This window comes from Crotalus tigris, unplaced genomic scaffold (assembly GCF_016545835.1).
Source record: "Crotalus tigris isolate CLP2741 ecotype Arizona unplaced genomic scaffold, ASM1654583v1 scf7180000017666.27876245, whole genome shotgun sequence".
Lineage (NCBI taxonomy): Eukaryota > Metazoa > Chordata > Lepidosauria > Squamata > Viperidae > Crotalus > Crotalus tigris.
In genome coordinates this window covers 2,433,975-2,453,600 of record NW_024096551.1, presented here as the reverse complement: position 1 = coordinate 2,453,600, position 19,626 = coordinate 2,433,975, and the positions used below count along the sequence as shown (strand labels likewise).

The following is a 19,626-nucleotide window of genomic DNA, read 5'->3' as shown; positions in this document are numbered from 1 at the left end:
TTCCCTGTTTGATAGTGAGTGTGGCACATTTGTCCAAGCAAAACTCCATTGCAATATTTTGGTTGTATATATAAACATATTGAGCAGTGATTCTATTTCAGATGGTGTCATTTTACTTACCTCGGAGGGATGGAAGACTGAATCAGCCTTGAGCTGATGAGGATCGAACTGCTGGCAGTCAGCAGAATTAGCCTGCAATGCTGCATTCTAACCACTGTGCCATCACATTATTTTAACATTTACAATGCTTAAAATGTTGCAGTAGTCCTGGAAAAACTTGAATAATTCTAAAGCCATTTTCAACCATAAAACGTCACAGACTGACTTGGAGTTATACATTCTTAGCCCACACTATTTCACAAGGATTGTTGCTACAGGGAAAATGGAACAGAACTGCTTACTTGAAATCCAGAAAGAAAGTGGATGGGGCTATAAATCTAATAAATAATTTTATTCCCAAAATAGTAAAGTTCTAAATACAAGCAGTCCAGATTTCAAAATAATCTTCTGCATAATGAGATATCAGCAGTAAAAAGTTAATTGCATGATAGAAAAAGAAGCAAGATGTTCAGTCATGTGGGGTGTGTGTGTGTGTGTGTGTGTGTGTGTGTGTGTGTGTGTGTGTGTGTGTTCTTCTGGACTACATTTCATGAATGCTTTGAATGTCCAGGACCCATGAAAGAATCTTAGACAATAACAAGTTTACCATTTCAGTAAGATATTTCTACAATTTGAATTAATAGGGCTAGGAATTTTGTCAGTCCAGACATTCCTGGGAGAGGTTGGAGACAATCTTTAGCCCGCTCAGCACCTGCGAGAATTTGACTGGAAGTCAGCCAGGCCTTCCGCAACTATCTCCCTTCACTTTAAAGCAATGAATACACTTAGGCCGCGTATTTCCCTTTGTTCCTGTGGCCATTCTACTACTACAAATGAAGAAATCTGGGGAAAGTCAAACGTGTGCATACTGTTTCGCTTTTTGAACAGATTTAATAAAAACTTTTCTCGCATCCCATACGCGGCCATTTCCTTTGGGAGCCGCGATTGTGTAAAGACAGAACAATCCTGCTGCTGTGACTTTTTCTCAAAAGAAGTAAGCATACTTCACAGGGGAGACCGGAAGAGATTTTGCGTCCTCCTGATTTCCCCCGCCGCGACGGGGCATCCTTACCTGTATTGCCTGATCGTGAGAGCTTCGCGAGGTTCCACGGGAAACCCAGGCAGGGAGAGACATAAGTATCCCTCCAAGTCTTCCTGGCGAAATCGGTGCTGTTCCCGTACTTCAGTAGTGTTGGCTTCACTTGCCATTTTTGCGAAATGAATTCGCTTTCAGACCAGCGGTTATCTTTTCGCAGAGCAAAGGTTGCAGTAGGTAAAACGTACGCTTTCTACGCCTGGAACGTAATACCATCCACTTTAGGAGGCGGGCAAAAAAGATCTCAGTACAGTGTAGCGATTGGCCTTCTACACAATTTACACCCTCCTCTTAGAAATCACACCGATTGTTTCGAAAGAACGGATTTCTTATAGCTGCGACCCTGATCATACTTTCGAGGATTCACCTGACGCTCTCCGAATGTGAATAGACTACACTTCCCATCATCCTTGTTATACATTACTGGATGAGGGCAATGGTAGCTCAACAGACGTGGAGCGCGTTACGAAATGCTACCCAGCAGTTCTGTTAAAAACTTTATCCTGGACTGCATTTGCTTAGCCTTCTAAAAAGTGTCCTAAGTTGAAAGAATATGTTACTATTCCAGAAACTTTTTACCGCCGGAACTGTGTTTGGCGGAAGTGGGTTGCGGCGGGGATGGCTTTTGCTGTTACTCCAGGAAGCGTTGGGGACGGAGACGTGTCTCTATTGATGGGATTGACTGGTTTGAGCTGAGACGCCGGTGGAAACCTAGGCGGCTGTTTTTTGGGGTGAAGGGTAGGGTGCTATTTTAGTACTGCAGGGCTCGATCATGGCCACCTCGGCGAACCAATTAGAACAGCTACGGCGCCGCATCCAAGAGCTTGAGGAAGAGCTCGTCCGGGAGAGGGGAGGTAGTCAGGGTACCCGAGCCCGGATCGCGGAGATGAGTCCCGAGGTGACGGACTCCAATCCGTACAGGTGAGGGTCGACGTGCGAAGGGGAGAGGCCAGTGGTGGGGCTGCCTTAGCTTCCCCTACCAGCTGGGCACGAAACCTCTTCTGGGTGCAAACCCAGTTCGATTTTTCCTTGGAATTTTAGAACTGGATTATTATTATTATTTACTATAGCCACAGAAACACCGTTGTTCTTAATCATAGGACAGATGTTTGCAGGCAGAGAAGTGTTTTCACAATTCATTCTTTAAAGCAGCAATACTAGATGATGGGAAGGACATGTCTCCGAGTCTGCTGTTCTGACATCATGATGGGCCTTGGAACCAATACTCCCTGAATCATAGAATCGTAAGGCTGGAAGGGACCTCAGAGATTTTCTAGTCCAACCCTCTGCTTAAGGCTGGAGTTTTATATCATCCCAGTCAAATTGTTGCCCAGCCTATTTCTGAAAACCTACAGTGATGGACCACCCACAATCCCAGGACACAAGCTATTCCATCTATTAATTGCTCTCACTGTCAGAATTTTTTTCCTGGAGTTCTAGGTTGTATCCCTGTTGCTTGCTGTCCTGCCTTCTGGTGCCCTCGAGAGTAAGCCAATTCTCTGTTCTTTGTGACAGCCACACAAGTACTGGAAGACAGTTATGATGATCTTTCTCTTCAGTAGGCTTAGGCATACCTAGCTCCCTCAACCATTAATTATACAATTTAGCCTCCACGTCTTGTATCATCTGTGTTGCTCGTCCTTGTACATTTTCCAGGATCTCTACTATTTTATTTTATTTTTTGGTATCCTGGTGACCAGAACTGGATGCAATATTCCCAGTGTAATGTAAAGCAGTACTTTCACTTCTCGTTTCCTTGTCACAATTACTTTATTGATGCAGCCTAGGACTGCATTGTTTTTTTTGGCAGCTGTAGCACACTGCTGGTTCATACTTAAGTAGTGGTCTGGATCGCTTTCACAATTACTAGTATTGAGCCAGGTACCACCTATTCTATACCTATGCATTTGATTTTTCCTGACTAAGGGAAAACCACCAAACTGCATTGTTTGATAGGGCCCAATGCTCAACTCTGTCAAGATCCTTCTGGATCTTAGGACTATCTTCCAAAAGTATTGGCTGTTCCCTCCAGCTTGGTGTTGTCTGCAAATTTTATGAGTTCCCTTTCTATCCACTCTTCTAGATCATAGAGATTCATCTGGGGGAAAAATTGCAAAATCTTAAGATGAACAGAACGTATGGAACTCCATATTTGATGTATCTGTCATTCCCTGCTATTTTACCCCAGTATGCCCCAGTCAACTATGCTCCCTTTTTTTCACTGCCAAATCCTGTTAGGTTATTGCTGAATCATGGAAAACATGTTTCTTCATGTTAAAAATAGCATGAAATGGCAAAGGAAATTAATTGCTAGATTTAGCAGGTCAACAATTGTCCTGGCCTAAATCAGCTGTTGAAATTCATGACAGGATAATGGCTGTATCTAGCTTCAGCATGGTAAATATTAATACAATTCTGTAATCTTTGGTGATCTTTAAAGAATTTCAACTCTGTTACACTAGTTACTTTTTTAAACCCATTCAATAACATTTTAATTTGCTAGAATAACTTTTATAAAGGTAACAAAAGCCAGCAAATTAGAATAAATAGCCCAGAGAGCAAAAAAAGTAATTTACAGTATGTGCCAGCTTCTTTGAGTAGGGGATTCTGAAAATGAAATGCCAGAACTAAGAAGGACAGTAAATTGAAAGCTGTGATATTATCAAAATGTTATTGTGTACAACAGATTAATACATTAATACATGCTCATACCTTGATGTATGAGCATAATTGAGCCAACATTTCTGTTGCTAAGTTAAACATTTGTTGAGTGAATTTGTCTTATTTTACGACTTTCTTACCAAAATTGTTAAGTGAATCACTGCAGTTGTTAAGTTAATAACACAGTTGTTAAGTGAATCTGATTTTCCCATTGAGTTTGCTTATGAGAAGGTTGCGCAAAGTGATCACGTGACCCAGGACAGTGCAACCATCATAAATATGAGTCAGTTGTCAACCATCTGAATTTTGATTACATGACCATGGGGATGCTGCAACGGTTGTAAGAGTGAAAAATGGTCATAAGATTTTTTCAGTGCTGTTGAAACTTTGAACAGTCACTAAATGAACAGTTGTAAGTCGAGGACCACCTATATACAAAACAATAAACTATGAAAATGATGTACCATCAAAACTATAGAAGGCAAAATTTAATTGTACAACAATTAAATTAGAAATCTATTGGCATGTTGAATATATTTACATATGCCCATATACAGTAACTCAGATAATTATAATCTTTCAGAGTGTCATGATTTAATTGATACCTCCATACAGATAGTAATTTCAACAGGATAGATCTGCAAATTGTGCAGTCAACCATTGAAAGCAATTTGTTAAATAGAGATTTAAAATTGAAATCATTTATGAACTGTGGAATTTTGGAAAGCTGCTGTGCCCTGTAATGAATTTTTTAAAAAATCTTTTCTTAACAAACTTTTCTTTCTGTTTCTCTTTTCTCTACTGTAGTCGCCTGATGGCGCTGAAAAGAATGGGAATTGTAAAAGATTATGAGGTGGGCTAATGTTTTTTTGTAAATAATTTGTCTCAGAGTTTTAACTTGATGGGGCAAAGTATTTAAAAACTTTGGGTTTTTATTACAGAAAATTCGTTCATTTGCCGTGGCAATAGTGGGTGTTGGTGGAATTGGCAGTGTGACTGCTGAAATGCTGACAAGATGTGGCATTGGTAAGGTAATAGTCATTTCTTCATTATAATTACACTATATTCTTAATTCTGCATAAGAATATTGATAGTCTATGGAGAAATGAATTGCCATTTGTTGAAAGTGTATTCATCATGTGCATTGTAAGGCATGAGTAACAGACATATGAATGATGGCCCCCATAATGGATGCTATAATTAATTTCCTTAGCTTGTATTTTACAGAATGTGTGCCTTCTCACATTTACATTTTCAGTAATATTGCCATCCTACTCTTTTTCAAAAGAAATTATTTTTATTATTCAACTTAACACCGTATCATATTGAATATATTCTAAGACACTTATATTAAAAACAATGAGCTAGATGGTTTTTGAACAGCAACTCTGGCTTTCTGGAATTAATTTGAACTTGTTTTATCCTATCCTTCCAGTCTCCAAAGACTGGGTCAAGATATTTACCACATCTCTTGCCCATGCTGCCGTGAGATTTTAAAGGGTGTGTAATCATCGTATAATGATCATTTCACCTAGACCAATGACTGACCTTTCCTTGCAGTTTTATGCATATTATAAATAACATGTGGAAGAGGACCAAGCTTGTCAGCATTCGTCATTGGGATAGACGTGCCTTTGATGACAAACAAGAAAAGAACGACAGGAAAATAAGTACTCTTTACCGCAATCCTTGCAGATGGTCAAGAAGAATACATGACAAAGGATCCTGAATTGTAAAAGAAAACCAGTTTGGTATACTGCTTAAAGCAGAGGTCCCCAACCTTTTGGGCACCAGGGACCAGTTTCCTGGACAGAGGTTTTTCCAGAGGGTGCATGCTTTTGTGTGTTGCCTGCATCCCACAGATGGGGCTTTGTTTGTGCGGCACAGTTGCTGGCATGCTTGTGGCCCAGTACTGGTCCATGGACTGGGGGTTCAGGACCCCTGGCTTAAACAGTTGTTCTAGGAACTAGAAAACTATGAGTTCTAGATCACCCTTAGGCATGAAAACCAGTTGGGTGACTTTGAGCAGTGACTCTCTTTCAGCTCAATCCTTGCAAAATACAAATATTTGCAAATAGAAATAGAATAACTAATATAAGTATCAATAGGTATCAGTAGGCACAATTCCAAGACATATGGAGCTCCATTTGAACACCATTAGCATTGACAAAATTACTCTCAGTCAAAAGACAGCTTTACTTGGAACCACTTACAACCTGCAATGATACCTTTTAACACCATCAAAAATATCAATCTATCCTAGATCCTTAGGAAGGACTTGATAGGTGGATAAAAATGCAAAATCCAGTCTAAAACCGACTGTGCTACTAAGAAGTTTAACAGGAGCAGAACCATATTCCTCCCGTTTAGTTCTTTATTATCCACCAGAACAATCAATACCCTTTTTGTCCAATCAATACCAGAAGAGAGTAAGGAATAAATGGGGCTTACCCATTGTAAGATATATATACTCATGGAAATTTATAAAATGAATGGATATTTGAAAGAAATTACAGTCAAGTTCCATTTAAAAATTGCGAACTTAGAAACAGTTATAAGTGGTTTAGAAAATTTGATATTTATCAATTTAATATTCATTAATCACCTAGTCTAAAAGCATTCTTTCTCAGACATTGATAATTGCTTAAGTATATTGTTTAAAGATTGCTTATCTATTGCAAATGTTTGGAAATGTTTGCTAGATATAACATTTTCTTAGATCAAGAAAATTGTTTAATTTTGGAGTAGTTGAGAAAATTAGTTAATTCACTTCTGTGGATATAGAAAAGCTCCTTTCACAAGTGCCTTAACTTCTTATAGTAACTAAATTTGCTTAGTCTTTATAATTATGTGCCTTTTGCCATTTCAGCTTGGGTTTCAATTACCTGTGGCCTACTGCCTTATTTTAGTTTTTCAGCTGAACTAGGAGCTAGGAAGAAAAGAGACAGATTACCTGCATGGTAATAATTCTTAGACTAGAACAATTCTCCCTAATTCAAATTAGTTATATCTTCTTTAAAAAGGAGCTAATTTGTTATTACATAGCACATAAATTAGTATAAATAATTATTAGTAGAACCAGGATTTGGTCTTACTCATTTTTGAAGAGAAACCATATATATATTATTATAACTTTTTCTTTTAGCTGCTCTTGTTTGATTATGATAAGGTGGAACTGGCAAATATGAATAGGCTCTTTTTTCAACCCCAACAAGCTGGACTTAGCAAAGTGAAAGCGGCAGAACACACATTAAGGTATGTGATGGGGAAAGTGGGTTTACAAGTATTAACAAGGAGAGGTGTCTCTCCAACTTTTAAAAATATTGCCAGAAAGATAGAATATTACATTTGATGTGAAAATTCTTTAAGAAATATTTATGTGAACACCATAAATGGCAGCTTTGTCTTTTTTTAAGGAATATTAATCCTGATGTCTTCTTTGAAGTACATAATTACAACATCACTACTGTGGACAACTTTCAACATTTTATGAATAGGATCAGGTAAAAATAGTTTTTAGAACCGTATTTACAGTATACATAACGGCACTGTTTTGACTTGGTTTTATTATTACTGTAGTAATGGTGGATTAGAAGAAGGAAAACCTGTGGATCTTCTACTAAGCTGTGTGGATAACTTTGAAGCTCGTATGGCAATTAACACTGTAAGTAAGTAATTAAGTATTCAGAACTCTTATTAATGAACCTTGATTGGTGTTTGCTTATTCTTAACTTCAATAAAAGTTGAGTGTCTGTTTTAGAAAATTGTGATAGCATGAAAAATCCAGAGCATCAAACGTGAATGCATTACGTCTGGGATTGATTAAGTTCATTGTGTGGACTCTTTAGTCCTGGTTCCTGTCTGATGTTGTGCAGTTGTAAAGTGAAAATGAAAAATACAATGTTCTAATGGAAGAAGGGGACCTATTAAGAAAAAAAAATTAAAAACACAATAAGGAAAAATTGAGAAAATCACACATAAATGCTATGGCATATGATAAGATTAACAAGAGTATGCATATTATGGGGAAAATAAACAGAAATAGCTTTTATCTCCTTTGTAATATCAGCTAGAATCACTTAGGGAAGTAGTAACATTATTTATGGAGAATGAGACAGTCTGTTGCTTCTAAGATCAGATGTTGCCTGCATATAAAAATTGCAAAATATCAATACAGGAAAAGAGCTTTGAAGTTCTGTTTATAATACCATAGAAACAGAATGCTGGGCTAAATATATCTTTGGTCTGATTTCTAATTTGGTCTCTTCCTAGGCTCTTATTCCTATTTTTAGCAAATTAAATGTTATATCTTTTCCTAAAGGCTTGTAATGAGATTGGACAAATATGGATGGAATCTGGAGTAAGCGAAAATGCCGTTTCTGGTCATATCCAGCTGATCATACCTGGTGAATCAGCTTGTTTCGCAGTATGTAATTATCCAACTTCTTGTTCTTTTCTGCTATTAAAGAAATCCAATTCTTTCATTCATCCAATTGATTGCAATGTGTGTGTTAGAGCTGTGCAAAGGTTTCCAACCAGCTTCATGGTGGATTTGAGATCTCCAGGAATGTTCTCACCTGCCATTTGCATCCACATACTGGTTCACAATACCTTCCAGCTTGAAAAAAGGCATTTTTATTGGGAGTTGAATTGTAATATTAAATAGTTAATAACCTATTGCCTTCAGAAGTTTGTTTTTCTTTTCTGTTAACTGAGAATGGGTTCAAAATCCAATCTTCTTTAAAATCCTACTTTCGAAATTTTGGAAAGGTGCTCTAGAAAAGATCTCAGCAGAGGCCCAGTTACATTTTCAATTGCAGCTCAAGTATTTGCATTCAGTCTTCCAATTCTTCCAGAACAGTGCTGAGAATAGTTTGGAATGAGTGAGTAGCTGGCCCAAAGTTCCCCAGCAAGCTTCCATAGCTGAGGTTAGATTTGGACATGGATCCAGTATATCCCGTCAAGCACATTTTACTGTATGTACTCTTTGCTACAAGACCATGTGAGATACATAATCTTTTGTTTCCAAAAAGTGGGATTAAAATGATAAAATTGGAGAGGAGTGTGACATCTCTCTTCCAAAATGCCACACTGACCATTTTTTCTGTCTCTCTGACAAGCAGTCTGAATCCATCTTATGCAGTATTTTTTGTTTTCGTCTTCAGATTTTACCAACTGCTTTTTTCAGATTATTTCCTAACCTGCAATAATTATACTTGGATTTGAGTATCACCCAGGCTAATCCATTACTGCTTAATCAGTGCTTCAAATATCTTGTTTCCATAACATCATAAAATATATAAGACATTCTGATTGGAATGGTTTATGGTGACTTGATGACAAAAATCACTTAATTGGAAGATTAATGATGACCTGATTTAAAAAAAATCTATCCCAATGCTAGCATAGCTGTTGCAACACTTGGTAAACAACATGAGCCTAATAGCAATAGATAAGTACCTGAAGATGTGCTAGGTTGCAACAGTCTGTTTTACTTTAGCTGTGTGACAATCTGTTTTAAGTAATTCCAAACCACCTTGGGCTTCAGAATTTGTCAAGATTTGGAGTTTAGCCCCAGATTAATAATTTAAATATCTTACTTCCATACTGAATACACATGATTATAAGCATCTTTTTCTGCATCTTTTTCTTTTCGCTAGTGTGCACCTCCACTTGTTGTGGCTGCAAACATAGATGAGAAAACTCTGAAACGAGAGGGAGTTTGTGCAGCCAGTCTTCCCACCACTATGGGAGTAGTTGCTGGTCTTCTTGTGCAAAATGTCTTGAAGTAAGTGGCTAAATCTTTAAGTTACCTTAATTTTAAAACCCTGATGAAAACATTCATAAGTTTTTCATGAATGGATCTTCTACAATAAAATCTTTTGACCAAGGTTCTTTGTTTTGATCTTTTAAATTCTCCTTACATTTTCTCCAGATATTTATTAAACTTTGGAATGGTGAGCTTTTATCTCGGCTACAATGCACTGCAGGATTTCTTTCCCACCATGACAATGAAACCAAATCCACAATGTAGTGACCGAAACTGCAGAATGCAGCAAGAACAGTATCAGGTAAAATACAAATTCCAAAAACAAATCCCTTACTTCTCCAATGAGTTGTATTATTCATTTAGCACTTGTTAAATGAAAAAATGAACTCTTGTAGAGTGTTTTCTCTCGTATAAGTTAATTTCAGGTAGTCCTTACTATACAATGGATACTGAGTTTGTGATTCTGTTTGAAGATATGTGTATTTTAATATAATAATAATAACAACAACAATAATAAAAGTTGGAAGGGACTTTGGAGATCATCTAGTCTAGTGGTTCTCAACCTTTTTAATGCCGCAACCCCCAACCAGTCGTAAGTCGAGGACTACTCAACCGGTTGTAAGTCGAGGACTACTCAACTGGTGCAGCACCGTTTGCAGAATGGGACTTTTGGCGGGCTCAGCAGGGCAGAGGCAGCCTGGACAATTCCTATTGGCTTTTGAAAGCCAATAGAATTAGACTCTATTCAAGAGAGTTTATTCTATTGGCTTTCAAAAGCCATAGAATAAAAGGGAGTAGCACAGCTAAGGAAAAGGGGAAAAAAATGGCGGACTGCGTTGTTTGGCAACCCCCGTGAAATGATCGTTCGACCCCAAATGGGGTCCCGACCCACAGGTTGAGAACCACTGATCTAGTCCAACCCCCTATTCAGGTAGGAAACCCTATACCATTTCAGACAAATGTACTTGGGTATCCTGCAAGCTGACAACATAAGCATACTGAAGTCAAGAAAAAGAGTAGAGATGAATACATCAAGAGAATGAAGAAGATCTTAAAGTCCAAACTCAATGGAGGAAATACCATGAAGGCAGTCAACACGTGGGCAATTCCAGTCATTAGATACACAGCTGGAATAGTGGACTGGACTCAAGCAGAACTAAAAGCAATGGATAGGAAGACCAGGAAAATAATGACAATGAATCATGCCCTTCATCCACGCAGTGACATTGACATACTCTATCTACCAAGGCAAATAGGTGGACATGGAATGCTGTAAGCACATCAAATGGTTGAAGAAAAAAAAGGGCATTGGAAGAATATCTGAAGGACAATGACAAAGATGCACTGAAATTAGTATATCAGGAAGGCTTACTGACCACTGGAGAGACCAAACTGACCTACAAGAAAGACCAAATGAAGAACAGAATAGAGGCATGTACTACAAGTACTACATGGCCAGTACATTGAAACAATAGCTGGGAAAGCAGATAATAACAAGACCTGGCAATGGCTAAGAGCAGGAAAGTTGAAGAAAGAGACTGAGGGACTAATTCTGGCTGCACAAGATCAAGCCTTAAGTACAAATGCATACAAAGACAGCAACAGACAGTAAGTGCCGCCTATGCAAAGAAGCTGAATAAACAGTGGACCACGTGGTAAGCTGCTGCAAGATTGCACAGACTGACTGTGGCAATGGCATGACAAAGTAGCAACAATGGTACATTGGAAGATCTGCAAGAAATATTATTTGCCTATAAGCAAGAACTGGTGGCATAAAATAGAGAAAGTCATAGAAAATGATAAAGTTAAACTGCTCCGGGACTTCAGAATTCAGACAGACAAGCACCTGCAACATAACACCACGGACTTAACAACTGTCAATAAGAAAGACAAAAATGTCTGGATAGTGGACGTGGCAGTGCCTGGAGACAGCAGAATAGACGAGAAAGAACTGGAGAAGATAACAAAATACAAAGACCTACAAATAGAGATAGAATGACTGTGGCAAAGGCAAGCAAGGGTAGTACCAATAGTAATAGGCGCCTTGGGTACAATCCCAAAACAACTGGAGCACCACTTGAACACCATCAGCATTGACAAATTCACCATTAATCAATTGCAAAAGGCAGCCTTACTAGGAACTGCTTCCATCCTGCAACGATATCTGTAATACCATCAAACATCCACCTCTGCCTATCCCAGGTCCTTGGTAAGGTCTCGCTAGCTAGACAAAAATGCCAAATCCACTCTGAACATCTGGCTGACTGTGCGATGATCAATAATAATAATAAAGTTGGAAGGGACCTTGGAGGTCATCTAATCCAACTCACTGCTCAGGCAGGAAACCCTATACCATTTCATACAAATGGCTGTCCAGCTTCTGGAGGCAGATTGTCCATGTGCAAAATGGTAAATGCATAAATATATTTTTTTATATTTTGTTATTAATTTTGTTGCCCAAGTTAAATTAAACAGCATCCCCAAAGATAATATGAACTACCCTTATTTAATTTTGTTTTTGTGTTATTAAAAAGCTTTTCTTGTTAGTTTTGGAGTCTTTATATTTCCAGAAAAAGGAGGCAGTGAATCCAAAAGAAGAGTTAATAGACCAGGAAGAAGAAATAGTTCATGAAGACAATGACTGGGGTAAGCAGTATTTAAAAAAAAAAAAAAATTCATGAAGATAATGCATGTTCCTATATTTCATTGTTTTAAATCAATCCATTTGTGATGGTATCATTTTTTTCTTTGTCCCTGAGGATCCTCAGGCAATTCCCAAAAGGAAATCAACAAAGCTATTATTACAATTTGAGGATCTCACATCTTCCTACAGTACTGGGAACAATGGAGAATTTTTAGGGAAGAAAACTGTTCCTCCTGGACAGAGTCAAACTGCTCTATCAATATTTTCAGAGGAAATTGCTGAATACCATTTATTTGAAAACAAGCCAAATTGTATAACAGATAATATGGAAGATTAAGAGAAGTTAGTTAGAAGTTAGAAGATTGCAGAGACCAACTGTAAATGTACCTTGAACTGCCCACCATAAGGCAGGCTGATTATTTCATGAAACTTTGTAAGCAAGCAAATTGTAGTCTGCCGGCCTTTCTCTCTGAGCCATTAAAGGACAGAAGTCTACTTTTTTCTACAAGAGAGAATACAGAAAATAACTGGACATACTGTTAACAAGAAAAAAATTTAATGGCCATACTGTTCATGTAGACATTTTGGTGTTTTTAGTGCAGCATACTTAGCAGTACATTCAGTAAAACTTTCTAAATATTACTTATTTCTACTTAGGTTCTCTGGACAGGAAAGAGCACAAATAGTCAAGAAACCTATTATTTTTAAAGACTCTATGATCCTGATTCTATTAAATTACCGAATTTTTGTCTTTATGTTTTTTGGTGGAATGTTCAGGTATAGAGTTAGTTTCGGAGATTTCAGAAGAAGAATTGAAAGATGATTCTAGTTCGGTTCCTGATCTTCCAAAAGGAATTATGTTGGCTTACACAATACCAAAAAAGGTAATAAAAATGGTTGGCATTCAAGTTCTTGAAATGTGGTTTTAGGATCTAATCCATCATATCTTATTTAGAATGGGTTTAACTGGCTTTTGCTAAACTGATTTAAAGTGTTTATTTTCTAACCGTTCTTTATTTCTCCAAAATGTATTATTTAAGTTGTCCATTACTGTGGAAACAGTTGCAGAAGTACAATCATTGGCTTGTACCAGCACACCTGCCAGATTTGGTTATCTCTACCCTGTGGAACAAATGTTTTGTTTCAGTGTGTAGTCCTTAATGGAACTGCATCTACATGAAAGAAAGCATGCAGTGAGATACCCCAAGGCTCTGTCTTAGGCCCCATATTTTTCAATATCTTCATAAAGGATTTAGATGAGGGGGACAGAAGGGGAACTCACCAATTGCAGACATCAAGCTGGTGGAAAAAAATTAACACTCCAGAAGATGGGCTCAAAATACAGAAGAATCTCGACACTGGGCACTAAATTACAAAATGAAATTTAATGGTAAGAAAAGTATGGTTTTACACTTAGGCAAGAAAAACCAAACACACAAATATAGAATAAGTGGTACTGGTCAGTAATAGTAACTGTAACAGGATTATGGAGACTTAGTTGGCAATCACTTAAATATGAGCCAACAGTTTGCTGCAGCCTTCAAAATAGCTAATGCAGTTATAGGCTGCATTAATAAAGGCATAGAATCAAGATCATATGAAGTGTTATTACCATTTTATAATGCCTTGGTAAGATCACACTTGGAATACTGCATCCAGTTTTGGTCATCACAATACGAAAATGTTGAAGTTCTAGAAAAGAGTTCAATTGAGCAATAAAAATGATTAGGGAACTGGAAGCTAAAACATGAAGAATGGTTGCAGGATTAGGTATGAAAAGAGAGATGACTTGATAGCAGTGTTAAAATATCTAAGGGGTTTGCCACAAAGAAGAGGTCAACCAATTTTCCAAAGCACCAGAAGGCAAGACAAGAAGCAATGGATGGAAACTAATCAAGTAGAGAACCAACCTAGAACTAAGGAGAAATTTTCTGACAGAAGAATTAGTCAGTGGAACAACTTGCCTTCAGAAGTTGCGAGTGCTCCATCACGGGATGTTTTTAAGAAGAGATGAGACAGCCATTTGTCTGAAATGGTATATTGTCTCCTCCTTGAGCAGGGGATTAGACTAGAAGACCATCAAAATCTCTTATTCTTTGGGTGAATTGGATATGAAGGACTTATTTTTCTTTTCTATTATTAACAGGAAGAGAATGTTCCCGCTGGAGAAATGGTTGAAGAATCTGAAGAAAGTCTTGAAGAACTTATTGCTAAAATGAAGAATATATAGTGTGAAGAATGTGTCAAAGATCTATTAAATTTCAGTGCTTTTTAGCTATTTAATGGTTTCTGGCTAAATTTGGCCTTTTGTATATTTATCAACCTGTTTTGGTAATAGTATCATTAAATTCCCATAACTTAATACATTATTAGAAGCTATGAGGGTCCAATTTCCAGCAAGCATTAAAGCAACACAATAAATTTAATACTATGAGAATGATAGTGGTATTTCTAATCAAATCAACCACAAAAGTATTTTCTAAATGGTAAAAGTTTACTTGTTAGGTAAATATAAAGTAATTTGGCAAAAATTCTAAGGTCCCTTATAATGTTTAGAAAAAGGTTTCACTATGTGTAGCTATATTTAATTTTTGAAATACTGTTCTAATTCACTCATAATGCTAAATCATGAATTAAGTGTAGAGTTCCTTCTCTGGATGTTTTGAGTTTGAATCTTACGTATCTTGTACAGTAATCATAACAGCTGAAAATCAAAATGAGCAAAGTTGTGCAAGACAAGTGTTGCATTACATACACATATTTTTATAAGTCTAAGCAAAATTTAAGCAGGAAGATTGCTCTTATGCTATTTTACAATCAGCAAGAGCAATAAATCATGATCCAAGATTATTTTTTCTGATTTCCTGTTATACAAATTCATATAGGATATATAGTTTAAAGGGAATTCAATTGTATTAGTACAAAGTCAATAATCTATAGTCTGAAAGTCATTCATTAGGAATATACCTTCCTTTTAAAACATAATTTTAGATTTTACATAATTTTTAAAAAAAACAAAAATGTTTCTTTCATGTTATAGAAGAAGGAAAGAGGAATCTGTGTTTCACATTTTTCATGGGCTGGTAATGGCATAGTATCCTAAAAACCATGGTTTAGCATTGTATGTTTATTTAAACTCACTTGTCTAGTACTATATTTGTTGTCTTTTACATTATTTTTTGGCTCATAACTAATTTCGGTATATTTGATAGAATTTTATATTTTGCATCCTAAATTAAAAGGTACATCTGCATAACTGGTCATGTTATTTAACAGTTGAAACAATGAATCTAAAGTAAGAATATTAGTACTGTAGTTAAGCAAAAACATAGTTAGGAAGAGATGGGACTTTTGCACAAACACACTGTAAAAAAAACTTCTTAAAAATCGTTATCTATGATTTAACTTAATGGGAAAATATTTCACAAACACTCAAAATTCTTGTCCGAACCAAGTCAAGAATGAAAAATAAACCCAAAGATAGACTTTACAAGCCAGAGAAAATGGATGGGAGCCTTTGGCGGAACAAAAACCTTAATTTAGTTTCAATAGTTCTATTTACCTGTAGATTATCCTAGATATGTAACAAGTGTTAATACTGAAAACTTTTAATGCATTGGGGATATATTGAATAATGCATACAGATGAAAATAAGATTAAAAGATTCAGCACAAAAAAGTGTGAATTGAGTATTAGGTGGCAGCAAAGGATACATATACAATTATCCTCAACTTACGATCATTCAGTTACAATGGCTGAACAAATTATTATGTCTAGTCCTTGGAGTTTCAGTTGTGCCAGTTGATCGTGATTTGGATGCTTGGCAACTGGCTCCCACTTAAATGACCTGTTACAGTAACCTGTAATCATATGACTGCCATTTCCTTTTTTTCCAAGAATTTTATTAAGATTATCATGACAGAAAATACAAATGAAAATAAAAACAAATAAAATGGGAAAGAGAAAGAAAGGCGAAGGAGAAGTGTAAAGAATGAAAGGGCAAAAAGCATTCACTTTGAAGTTTTTTCAACATAATAAAATATAAAATAGAATTAGAGCCTCCAAGTTTTTACTTTTATCAACTTAACAAGTAATAGCCACTAATATAACAACAAACTAGCTAATCAGAAAAACCCAAAGTCAAGAGGTCATTTTTTTTCTGTCTCGAACACAAAGAGCGATTTTCAATTAGAAACAAAGATGGATAATTGTGTTAGCATTATCACTTTTTTCCATCTGTTTTTCTGTGGGGATTGACATATCTTTCTGGGCATGCAGATTTCTCACTGCAACTAACATATATAATAACTAAGTTCCAAATTTGTTTTCCAACTCCTTAACTAGTAATCCTAAAAAGATAAAGTTTCAATTTTATGTTTGTTTTAAAAATATTCTGCATTATAACATGAATCTAGGCCCAGTATTTTTTGCTTTATCAAGTCTGTCAATGATTAAAAAATACCTTTAGAATTATATTTCCAACATACATTTGAAACAACTTTAAACATCTTTGACAGTTTATCAGGTATTAAATACCAATGATGCATTGTTTTATAAAAAAGTTATTTCAAATTGTAATTCACTGTAAACTTTCAATTGTTCGCCTGCACATTTCCCCATTGCTGAAGCATTATACCCAAAATTCCTTGCCTGCTGAATCAGGCATTCTTTCACATATTTTCAAAATTCAGCTTCAACATTTAATAGATCTTACCACCAACATGTTTATCATTAGCACGTAATAAAATTTCAAATTCCTATTTTGCAAATTCAAACCCATATATTTTCCTATCTAAATTAAGTCTTTCCTTAAACTGTAGTATGGGAGCCAATGCAAAAGACGTCCTTCAGATTCCAATTCTTTTGACTTGAATGAAAGACTTGGGTAATAGTCCACTGGTCGCTCTCACTGTCATTTCTTTTCTTGAAAAGCTTTCTAAATGCCACCTAGAGGTTCTTTGAGGGAAAGCTTTGTTTTATATTTATTCCAAACTCTTAGAATGATTGTTACCATCAGCATTTATTGTACCATGGGTAGGCAGACATCCAAATCTCATTCATCGTCTTCCAATTCTTATTTTTAAGATCACCCAGTTTTTCATCTAGAGCAAACAACAAGCATCAAAGTACAGTTTTAAATCTGGTAAACCCAAACCACCTCTTTCTTTAGCATCTTGCAACAATTTATAATTCTTTTTTTTCTTTTGCCACATAAATACTTAAGAAATATCCTTTTGCCATTGTTTAAATAGAGCATTGGTAATCAATATCAGCAGTGTTTGAAATAAAAATACATTTGTGGTAAAACATTTGTTTTAATTTCAGATATTTGTATGTATATCCATTTCCTGCTTCTTGTAGATATTGGAATAAAAATTATAAAACATTTCAATAGATTCATTATCTCTTAATACGGTGTCATCTTCTTGAATTTTGTTTATAATTTTCTTAATTTAATAAACCAGGTATTTTCTGGTTTATTTGCATACTCAAAATGTTTTTATTTGGTATAATTCAGTTTTGTCTCTGTTCCTGAATGGATAATTGCTGATGTAACAACTTAATTGGATGTAGAATTTTAGATTCTATTAACATCTTCTGCAGTTCCATTTCTGTAATTTTAATTTCATCCTATATCCTTTGTATTTTTTGAAATTTCTTCTTCTCCAAACAGTTGAATTGAGTAAAGGAACCCCTCATAACAGTTTCACTTGCATCCTAAACTATCATTAAGTGTTTCTTTATCCAGTTATCAATATATTCATTTATTTTTTAACTCCTTAATAATCATATTCTGTAAAATACTTTCATTTAATCTTCAACTATAATTCAAAGTCTCATGGGATTGCCATTTTGGACTTTCTGTGCTGGCTAACCCAGAAAATCAATGGGAAGCTACAGGGAAGGTTTCAAGTTGCTGGGGTAAGTTTCCCTCACCTATGAATCATTCCTTAGCCTCTCTATATCTGTACTGCATTGGTCATTTGTGCACTTCTGCATACCCTTTCTCAGCCTCATGGTGCCACCTCTACAACTGACGCACTTCTCGCTCTTTGTCTGATCCTTGTTACATCTCCCTAGAACTTTACCAGGTCTCCCTTTCATCCTTCACTGCACTTTACTTCCACATATCGCTGCATACCATTACGCTTTGCTTACTGTTCCTCTCACACACCTTCTTGAATCTAACTGCACTTCCCTTATACCATCATATAATATAATAATAATAATATAATGATGATGATGATGTTAATGTTGGAAGGGACATTGGAGACCATCAAGTCCAACCCCCTGCTCAGGCAGGTAACCCTATACCATTTCGGACAAATCGCTGTCCAGTTTCTTCTTAAAAACTTCCAGTGTTGGAGCATTCACCGCTTCTGGAGGCAGGTTGTTCCACTGGTTAATTGTTCTGTCAGGAAGTTTCTCCTTAGTTCTAGATTGCTTCTCTCCTTGATTAGTTTCCATCCGTTGCTTCTTGTCCTGCCTTCAGGCGCCTTGGAAAATAGTTTGACTCCCTCTTCTTTGTGGCAGCCCCTGATATTGGAACACTGCTATCATGTCCCCCCCTTGTCCTTCTTTTCAACAATTTCCATTATTCTAGCCATACCTCGTACCCATGCATATCTTCCCTGATCCTCACTGTGACATCCTTGTGCAATGTCCGAGCCACACTGTACCTCCCTTGCACACCCTCATACACATACCCTCCTTCCTCTCTTGCACCTTCATCTGCACCTTGCACTCTTTCCAAGCCTCACTGTTCCCGTTGCAACCTTGCACCCTTCCCCATTCAGCAGCAACTACTTACTTACCTAACAGAACCCTGGCAAGCTTTTTGGGACTTGAAACTTCCTACCAGCTTCCCGCACTGATTTGACTGAGGGAAGTCAGCAGGAAATTAATGTGCCTAACAACTGTGGGATTCTGTTAACAGTGGCAACCAGGACTGCAGAGGTTACCATCACTTTTACAACCATATAGAAGAATTTTCTTAGCAGAGGAACTTTCAGTCCCAATTGCCATCATAAGTTGGGGTTACTTATAATTATCTCTCTGATTCTTTTCAGTGTTAAAATCAACACTATCACTGACACAATAATATTATCATTAAGCTAGAATCAAACATTTTGGAAAGTGAAATTAAATGGACTCTAGAAAATACAGTTAATAGCAAAGGTGTTGATGAAATCCCAACATAGGTTTTTAAAATCTTGTACAATACTGTTGATATGTTGCTTGCAATTTATAAACAAACCTGAAAAACATACTGGCCAAAAGACTGGAAAAGATAAATCAATATATGTACTGTAGTCCTTGACTTAGGACGACAATTGAGCCAAAATTTCTGTTGTT

At 36.5% G+C, this 19,626-nt stretch overlaps 2 protein-coding genes across 3 annotated transcripts in view; one reads left to right on the top strand and one right to left on the bottom strand.

Moving 5' to 3' along the window:
* The window catches only part of ACAD11 (acyl-CoA dehydrogenase family member 11), a 40,720-nt gene extending 39,018 nt beyond the window's left edge, over positions 1–1,702 (bottom strand). Inside the window, exon 1 of the mRNA XM_039336201.1 lies at positions 1,172–1,702. Coding sequence (XP_039192135.1) covers positions 1,172–1,308 — 137 coding nt within the window. The 5' untranslated portion in view covers positions 1,309–1,702. The remainder of the gene's footprint in view (positions 1–1,171) is intronic.
* Positions 1,703–1,825: 123 nt separating this feature from the next.
* Positions 1,826–17,662, top strand: UBA5 (ubiquitin like modifier activating enzyme 5). 2 transcript variants are annotated; one of them, XM_039336202.1, is made up of 12 exons: positions 1,826–2,116; positions 4,664–4,709; positions 4,798–4,887; positions 7,002–7,111; positions 7,273–7,359; positions 7,436–7,520; positions 8,178–8,282; positions 9,517–9,644; positions 9,792–9,927; positions 12,197–12,272; positions 13,048–13,154; positions 14,417–17,662. In XM_039336202.1, exons 1-12 carry the CDS (start codon positions 1,968–1,970, stop codon positions 14,498–14,500), a joined length of 1,203 nt encoding a protein of 400 aa, XP_039192136.1. In that variant the 5' UTR covers positions 1,826–1,967; the 3' UTR covers positions 14,501–17,662. The 2 variants fall into 2 exon arrangements, with proteins under 2 accessions (XP_039192136.1, XP_039192137.1); XM_039336203.1 differs by lacking the exon at positions 1,826–2,116 and having other exon boundaries at positions 4,662–4,709; positions 4,798–4,882.
* The last annotated feature ends 1,964 nt before the right edge of the window (positions 17,663–19,626 follow it).